Source organism: Hakea prostrata, chromosome 3, assembly GCF_041222555.1.
Source record: "Hakea prostrata isolate BN-2017 chromosome 3, UWA_Hpros_2, whole genome shotgun sequence".
Classification (NCBI taxonomy): Eukaryota; Viridiplantae; Streptophyta; class Magnoliopsida; order Proteales; family Proteaceae; genus Hakea; species Hakea prostrata.
In genome coordinates, this window is record NC_142602.1 from 22,008,492 (window position 1) to 22,017,960 (window position 9,469).

Sequence of the window (9,469 nt, forward strand, 5' to 3'; positions counted from 1 at the left end):
GATACTCAGAAGAGATACTTAGCAGAGAGAGAAAGAGAAAGAGAGAGACAATGGGTTACCACTCATGCTGCAACAGACAGCAGGTGAGAAGGGGACTGTGGTCACCTGAGGAAGATGAGAAGCTCATTAATTACATCTCAACCTATGGCCATGGTTGCTGGAGTTCGGTTCCTAGGCTTGCAGGTAGCACTAAAACCGTACCTAATGGTATATCATTGATTATGAATGATATATTTCTCTTGATAAATTTTATCATGTCGATCAATGGTGTAGGTTTGCAAAGATGTGGTAAGAGTTGCAGATTAAGATGGATTAATTACCTTAGACCTGATTTAAAACGCGGGAATTTCTCTCTGGAAGAGGTGTCTCTTATCCTGAAACTCCATAGAGTTCTTGGAAACAAGTAAGCACTGCCATTAACATCTTCATCATTTTCACATTAATCACATATATATGTAGAACTGATGAATTTGCATGTTATTGTACAGATGGTCTCAGATAGCCAAGCACCTACCAGGAAGAACTGACAATGAGGTCAAGAACTTCTGGAACTCAAGCATAAAGAAAAGTCTCTTCTCTCGTGCTGTTTCCCAATTGGTCACCATTAATCCTGATATCTCCAACCTCCCTTCTGGTTTCAATGAGGCTATGTTGCCAATGACATTCCACCCTGACTTCCTCATGGATACCCAACAAGAACATTTTCAACTTCTCAGTCCCATTTCAAGGCTTCAAAGTTCCAACATTGGTGATTTCGAACCTCAACTAAATTATCTGGGGATGACACCCATGATGCTGCAGAATTTATCTCATTCTGACACAATATGGCCTCCGAATAATCAGCCTATTGATACTCAGGAATGTCATGTGGATTCCAAGCTCACTTCCACAGCTTTTAGTGATAATGATCCGCTGGTGATGCTTGAGATGCCTTTGGACCTGGACGTAAATGAATGTACCGGTTTGCCATCATTACCATCAGCATCTTCTTCTGGTGCTACACATGAAGTTGATCACCTGAGCACTGCTGACCTTCCAAGTTTGACATCTAGATTGTCTTACCCATGTAAACCAACCAACCATATGGAGCACATTGCTGCTACTGCCTTCATGCTATCATCCTCGTCTTGTTCTGCAACATCTGGGCATTCATATATGAACCCTAATCTGCAATTTTCTTCAAACTGGATTCCATAGAGTTTGGCTTGGCTTTCCTCTCTCAGTTATTGGTGCGCATTAGCGTGTATGTTCTTAATAGAAGAAGCATGTATTAGATTAAAAGCTCTAATTTGCCCGTGCTTTACGACGATGGTGTCATCGTGTAGCATATATGTCCCTCTTAATCAATATATATTTGAAGGCTATGTAGCTACGTCGGTTTTCCTGTTTCTTCTATAATAAAGTTGCAGAGATTATGTCGTCCAAAATGGTCCCATGCATGCATTCCCGGTGTCTTACTCTAGTTTTTTTTTCCACTGCTTGTACTTGGAAATGAATTTCAGTAATGGTTATTTTCTAATTATATTATCTTCATTTGAGTGGGTTTTTTTTAGGTTATTTTGTTCCAACGCTGATGCGTGCTAATACACACCAAATAATATTGTTGGGAAAAAATCCATCTGAGAATGCATACAAGGGTGATCGAATGAGTAAGCATTTGTCATGCAAATGGAGCACTGGAACCAGCACTGGAACCTTTCCATGTATCGAGTGTGTCAAGGATTACATGGTTGAGCTTCAACGTATGGCACTGGAGGAAGTCAACCTTTCACCAAGGGTTGTGCCAAGTCCAGTTAGGGAGATGGGCGCCATTCATCCCCCATGGCCCAGCTCAGAGGTTGACCAATATTCCAGTTCATTTCTAACAAATAATGGACCATCAATTTTCTTGTAAATGTGTAACACATATCCCAACGTCATATAAAAAGGTTGAAGTCCATTTATAAGTCATATAGATTTCAACCATTTGATGTGATGTGATGTTGGACACATGTCATAAATTACTCAAAAATGGATTGGATAAATTTCCACTAAAAGGTCCGCCTATCACCAAGACTGGCTTACATGGCGCTACATGCGGACCCATTATTCCTTCCCCAAGGCCCAGCCCAAAGGTTGTTGATTGGTTAATGCTTATGCTATACATTGGATCATGTGGTTGGATCTTAAGGGCCCATCTCATGCCCTAACTCTTCACTCAAAGAAAGATAGAAGATGGACCAATATCATGTCCATTTCTGACTTATAGATGTGCAACATGTGTCTAACATCACATCAAATGGTTGAAATCCATTATAAGTCACATCAATGTCATATGATCAAATGGTTAAAATTCATTTATAAGTCACATCAAGTCACATCCATTTATAAATGGATTTCAATCATTTGATGTGATACTGAGACACATGTCATACATTTACAAAGAAATGGACTAGATAAATTTTCAATAGAGGATCTTTTTTATCTTTTACATTTAAAATTTTTGGGCCTTTAATGTGGATAACAAAAAAAGAGCTAGTATAAGATGGGCTACCCAACATGGCTTAACATTTTGCCTTGCTAATGTTCCATGTCACTTAAATTTTTTCCGGTTCATTTTCGTGGGCTTTCAACCTATTCTTTCAAGTTTTGTTAGGGTCTGTTTGGTTACATGAGTCTGGAGATTTAAAATATATAGATTTCAAATTGATGGAGTTATAATTTATAAAATTAGATGTTTGGTTGTGGAATGAAATTTGTGGATTCATCCTAAAAAACTATTTGATCAACGTGATTTTTGTGAATGTGCAAATGTATAACTTTTTTAAAATTTCTGGATTTCATCCCTTACCCATAAATCTACATATTCACGTTTTTAGTGTAAAAAGTTGAATCTCTAGACTTCATGAATCTAGAGATTTTTACAACCAAACGGGTATAATTCTCATATTCATGAATCCAGAGATTTGAAATCTTTGGATTCATGTAACCAAACAGGACCTTAAATAACTCTTGTTTTGTGAATCTTGCCATTCCTTTTCTATTATATTGGCAATAAAGTGTCAGCAAGACCCTTTTATTTATTTTTATAATTCTTATAAAATAATATACCATTAATTACCTTTTGAAGTAGTTTTTTCCCCCACTAAAAACACTTTAACCCACGGGGGGGGGCCCAGGGGGGGAGCGCCGGCCCGCCCGCGCCGGGCGGGGCGCCCCGCCGGCACACCACAACCCCCCCCCCCCCCCCCCCCCCCCCCCCCGCGCGCCGCCGCCCCGCCCCCCCCCCCCCCCGCCAACAAACAAAAAAAAAGAATCATCTTTATTAAAAATGAAAAAGTACATCAACAATATCAATCATACATGTAATGAACCAACATTCATTTTTACAACAAAAATTGCCCCCAATACGCCCAATTTCATTGGTTCCTACTCACATGAAATGCAAAAATCAAATATATTAAAATATCAATCAAAGACATCTTAAAGGCATCTAGATCCAACTCTCTCATTATTGTTGTTGTCAAAAGGGTACTAATCTTATGAGGACAATGAAGTATAATATTGTGTGGCATGAGATCATTTCTTTTAGGAAAGATAGAAATATTATTATTAGTAAATAAACATTTGGTTAAGAATTAACAAATAATACATAATTAAGAGGTCACGAATTCAAACTTCATATTTGCCTCAAGAATCCCAAGGCCTTCTCTTTCCTCTTTTGTTGAAATTCATCGACTTTATTAGGAAGGTAATGTCTTATCTATGAATTCTCTTTCAAAGCCACAGTTATAAGTATCTTTTCATATATCCATCATGATGTGATTGAAGTGAATTCGTGAATTTCATTTCATTATGATCTCGTGATTAATGGACAAGCATACGGCAAACCATCTGGCTAAGATATACGATGTGCATTGTACGACTACGAATTCTTTCAGAGTATGATTTGTGTGGACAAGAAATCTGTAGCTTGCTGTCCACAAAAATTCTTGGTTTGGGCAAAAATGGGATGATAGCTTCAAGACAAGAGAAGCAACTGTAGAACTTGTTTCCAGTTGAAGAGAGGACAACAATTTCTGAGGTGTTGCTGCTGCATTCATCAATTAGTTGTTTCAGAAGTCTTAAATGAACTTGGGCCAGATTTTTTGAAGCTTAGATACTACACACCAAGATGGGCATCTAGTTGTTAACTAATTACGAAGAAACAAAGAAAACTTGGATGCTTCTAACTGTTTCATTGTTTGCTTCTTGTTGTTGGTATTCCTTTTTGCATTTCTAGCATATCTATAGACACATGATGACAGATAATTGAGATCTGAAAGACTATTTGTTTCTTAGATTTGCCTTTTTCATTTTTTAGAAGGAACAGATTCTCAATACTCATTGGATTCTTGAGGGTTAAGAAAATCATTTCATGAGAAAGAGAGAAAGAGGGAGGGAGGTTAATATTAAAAACCATAACCTTGCTGCATGGTAACTACTTATCACCTAAAACTAAGAGAGAGATTGGATTAAAACAATCAATGTCACGACTTGTAAAGCAAATTAAGAACAGAACGTTATATAAATCAATAGGAGCTATTTCTTTGTCCATTCTGCATGTGAGAAGTTTAGGTAATAGGGATCGTAGAGAAGATGATTTTGTCTGTTTATATATAAATTCCAGGACGACATGATTTGCAGGAGACCATTAGCTCTGTAGGGTTGGGCTTATCACCATTGCTCTATTTATGATGTGAATTTTGAAATGTAAAGCAACTCGAATCTTTTTCTTTTCTGTTTTCTTAAGCTAAAGCCTAATCAATCAATTCAAACTCGAACAAAGCGAGAAGCTTTTGATCAGCCGAAATCCGTAAGATTCTCTCCCTTCTTGTACCTATTTTGTTTGGATTTCCAGATTCAGCCAGCCATGTGCTTCATTAGCCCAAGATTTTAGACTTTTATCTACTTCTGCTTTCATCATTTCGCCAGTGGTAACAGTGATTGCAGATATATATTACTTTCTGGAGAGGTTCGTATGATATTTAAGTCTAATTTTTCTTAATGAAAATACCTGGTTTTAAAAAAAATAAAATTGTATATCTATGTTTTGGTCTGATAGGTACTGTTGATGAGGTAAATCAGGAAAGTTTGGTTAAAGCGAGCTATACAAGTGTTTGCTAAAAACGTCTTGTAGTGGGTATGATGAACCTGTAGATTAATCCCATGGGGTTGGTGAAGGGAGGGTCAAAACTCTAATGAAAGGGAGAGGGTTCCACATGTTGCTGGTGGTGAAATGCATCTAGTTCAAACCCATATACGTGATGGGCGGTGGACAAAGAGGAGAGACTCTAGAGAGGTAGAGAGAGAGAGACAAAGAATGGAATCTGATTCCTTCTCGATTATTTTCTTGTACTCTTTGTGCCCATGACGATCTTGGTCTCTTCGTACAAAAAGGGCATGTCCTCTTTGTATGTTATGATAATGTCAATGCACATTTGAAATTCTTTGACTTATATGTAATATGTTGGGTGATGGGTTAACAGGATTTTGTGAACCAATACTTGATTGTCGTAAGAATAATGTATTTTCTTTGGAGAATATGTCAGTGCAAGACCAGTAAATAGGCTGTTGGTTGAGTTCTATTAAGAGTTCAACTATATTAGGAATTTTGGTTCATGTAGTTTTTTATTTCTTGTTGTCCTATAACTGTATTTATGTAATAGTTTTCTTTTCATTTTATTAATATATTGTAAATAAAGAGCTTGGAATTACATTGATCAATCTAAACCATTCTATCACAATTGTCTTTCTCAAAATGGAATTCGAGCCAAAGATTGATTAGAAAAGGGGAAAAAAAAGAGAAGAGGGGGAAAATGGACGAATCAATTCCACCTAAAGAAGATCCTCCATTAACGCTGATCGATTCTCTCTCTCACTGACGAAGATTCATGACCACTGCTACTACATTTGCAACTAAAACCAACTTATTGCTGCATTCATAGGTGGAGCCACAAGGGGGGCTATGCCCCCCAACGCATATTAAAAATAAAATTTTAAGGTAAAGATAATAGGTCTAGATATCATTCTTAATCATTATCTAATTGTTACCATTAAAACCCTACTTTCAATGAATAAAAAGTTAAATCCTAACTAAAAACTAACTCATGATCCATAAATTTCTCCCTATTTATTCTCTCATATTTTCATTCCAATTTATTCTCTCCTAAGTCTATTATTTTATTCTGTATTTTTTCTTTCTTTTTACCTCACACCTCTCACAAACGGCTTAGGAAGTTAGTTTGAAAACACTAGCAGGCGTTGGAGTTTTCCTAAATCATCTCTATCATTATCGGGTATTCACAAACACACACTCTCTCTCCTCTCTGTCTCTTGTTTTTTTTGGTATTCTTTTCAAAAAAATCTTAGAAAACTACAAAAGCTTGAACCAATCAATTGAATATATTTTTTTCCAGTTTAATTACTGAAGTAATTGTTTTTCCTAACATTGTATAGAACTAATTATTTAAATAATAGGTATTCTCTCTTCTTCTTTTTTTCCCTCAATTTATCTCTCTCTCTCTCCATTTTTTTCCAACATTGTATATTTTTATAGTTGTATTGAAGTAATAGTTCTATTTAAAAAAAAAAGAATTATTGAAGTAATTGAACTAACTGAAAAAAAAATCTAACTCTTATTGTTTTTAGAAAACCTATCTTTTCTACTTAATTTATGGAAACTAATTATTTCCCCATATTTAGTCAATAGACTTCAAACCTATATTTTCTTTTACAATTTCTATCACAATTTCTCCCCTACTTTCTTTCTTTCTTTTTTTTTTTTTAAGTTTTAACTTTTAGCAAATCTAATCGTACAATTTTAGTTGTTGTGCTTTATTTCAATATATTTTTAATAACTTACCTATAATTGTGTTATCTATATTTTAATTCTCCTATTAGTTTTTCTATATTTTTATATTTTTATTGTGGACTTCACATCCAAATATGATAAAATAATTCAAAAGTGGGTCTCACATGGGCCCACACAATATGTGCGGTGAAAAGGCGTTTGTGCTCGCTCGACGGGGAGGTGATCCAAACTTTATTATTTGCTCCCCCCAATGTTTAACTCTGACTCCACCCCTGGTTGCACTCCATCACATCTTCTTTTTCACCAGAAGCCAATCGTAGAAATCCCATCGTCTACTTCGCCTGATCGTTGTAGAGATCCCGTCGTCTTCATTGCCTCAACTAGAACCATCACACCAAGAAAAAGAAAAGGAAATAAAAAGGAGGAAAGAACACCTATCGCCCTGCTATTGCCCATTGACCTTGATCTGCGTCTACCTTCCTCCTCTATCGCCTTCTTCTGCTTCCTTTAAAATCACCGATTGAACCCCATCACTTAAACCCCCTATCTAACCAAACCCTGACCCAATGAACTAGACCCAATCAAACCAATGAACCCATTGACATCTGGTTTCTCCTTTTGACCCAACGACCATTAGAAAAATAAATAAATAATAAAAAATAATTATATGTCCCTTATCCTATGAATCCTACAAATCCTTAGATTTATTTGGGTGGTCAGGCTATTCACTTCAATTGTCTCAAAAGGGTGAAGATTTAAGAACAATAGAAAGTTTTCTGAAATCATGGCAACCATAGAAGGTACTACTGCTCCCACTTGCGCTGAATATTATCCCACTCTTCTTCCTCTTTCAGTAAGATTTGATGGAAAAAATTATTTGATCTGGTCTCGGATTTGTATACTTGAATATTGCCAGAAGAGGACTTGTTGGATATATTAAGGACACCACTATCAAACCTACCACTACATATTTTTCTCAGGATAAATGGATCTCGGATGATTCTCTTGTTATGTCGTTCCTTTTAAACTCCATGAATCCAAATATTGTCCCTGGATACCTATTATTTGATGCCATAGCTCAAAGCTATTATAGAAATATATGGACAGTTGGGGAATGATGCACAAGTTTATGAGCTACAGAAAAGCTTCATAGGACTACCCAAAAGAAACTGATTGTGGCCTGATATTATGCTAAGTTATGATCACTTTGGCAAGATTTGGATCATTATAGGAATTATCAACCTACTAATCCAGATGATGTGGCTAATTATAGGATGCACGTTGATAGGATTTGGTATATGATTTTTTGGCCAGTTTGAATGTGGAGTATGATTAGATCAAGGTATAAGTGTTGAGTCGTTCTCCCTTTTCTATACTAGAAGAGCCTTATGCACTTGTTTAGTGTAAAAAAATCGTAGCCATACTTCATGCTCCTATTGTGGAGAAATCAATCCTACACTTTGTTAGCACTAAATCTAATTTGATCAATAAAATTGTCAACTATGAGTACTGTCACAAACCATATCATACCAAGGCCAACTGTTGAAGTTTCATGGAAAGTTTGCTAACTTTGAGCAAAAAATGACACAAAGAAGGGGAGAAAACAAGGCTAATCTTTTGAAGATTGTTCCCACAACACCCTCTGCAGATATTGATTTTTCACATGAGGAATTAGCTACTTTGCAACGTATTCTATAGTCTTTTATTGTTGGTGTAACCTCTTTAATTGCTTCCTCTACTACCCATACCAACTTCTACCTTGATACTTCAGGTAAAACTTTTACAAGCTTCCATGTCTCTTTGGTTTTTACTCTTTGGATCATTGATACAGGAACCACAAATCATATGTAGGTTAATCCTCTTTTTTCTAACGTTATTCTCCAACTTTTGAGAAAGTTAAAGTTTGAATTGCTAATGACTCTTATACTTCCATTGCTGGAAAAGGGATTATTTTGCATTCTCCATCACTTTTTTTGTCTAATGTTTTACATGTTCCTTCTTTCTTTACTAATTTGTACTCTATCAATAGTCTTATAATTGTAAAGTGATATTTTTGATATCCTATTGTGTCTTCCAAGATCTGGTAATAGGGAAGGAGATTGGACGTGATAAACTAGACAATGGGCTTTATCTGGTAGAGTCGATTAGAAGATCTACTTCTACTCTAGCTACATCTCTTCATGAGGTCCATTCAGTCAAACCTTCATCAATGACATCATAGGCTAGGTCACCTCCCTCTAGGAACTCTTAAGAAAGTATTTCTTGATTTAGTTTTTTTAAATAAGAACGATTTTTTTTTTGTGAGCAGACTCATTCTATTTATTTACCCTCTCTTTATAACAGAAAATCTATTTCTTTTGTGGTAATTCATACTGATGTGTGGGGCCCTTGCCACATGTGTCTATTACGGAGCCATAAATACTTCGTTACTTTATTGTTTGTCACTCTTGTTTTGCATGGATTTATCTTTTAAAAAAAAAAAGGTTTTCTGATTTTTTTGTGATTTCCATAATATGATTAAACTCAATTAATGCCACTACAAAAATCTTTAGCAATGACAATGGCACAGAGTATATTGATGGTGACTTTTAGAGATATCACTTTGACTTTGGTATAATACATCAGATCATTTGTGTT

The 9,469-nt window shown here is 35.8% G+C and overlaps 1 protein-coding gene across 1 annotated transcript; it reads left to right on the forward strand.

Annotated features, from left to right (window-relative positions):
- Positions 1 to 1,446, forward strand: LOC149021586 (transcription repressor MYB4-like). Its single transcript, XM_089147142.1, has 3 exons — positions 1 to 183; positions 274 to 403; positions 489 to 1,446. The coding sequence occupies exons 1-3, from the start codon at positions 51 to 53 to the stop codon at positions 1,195 to 1,197; spliced, it is 972 nt and encodes a 323-aa protein (XP_089003268.1). The 5' UTR covers positions 1 to 50; the 3' UTR covers positions 1,198 to 1,446.
- The last annotated feature ends 8,023 nt before the right edge of the window (positions 1,447 to 9,469 follow it).

What these genes read in the sequence shown, in the direction of transcription:
- LOC149021586 (XM_089147142.1), top strand. Translation starts at nt 51, where the DNA reads ATGGGTTACCACTCATGCTGCAACAGACAGCAGGTGAGAAGGGGACTG. An exon ending in TTCGGTTCCTAGGCTTGCAG is followed by an intron (nt 184 to 273) that starts GTAGCACTAAAA and finishes TCAATGGTGTAG; the next exon opens with GTTTGCAAAGATGTGGTAAG. An exon ending in CATAGAGTTCTTGGAAACAA is followed by an intron (nt 404 to 488) that starts GTAAGCACTGCC and finishes GTTATTGTACAG; the next exon opens with ATGGTCTCAGATAGCCAAGC.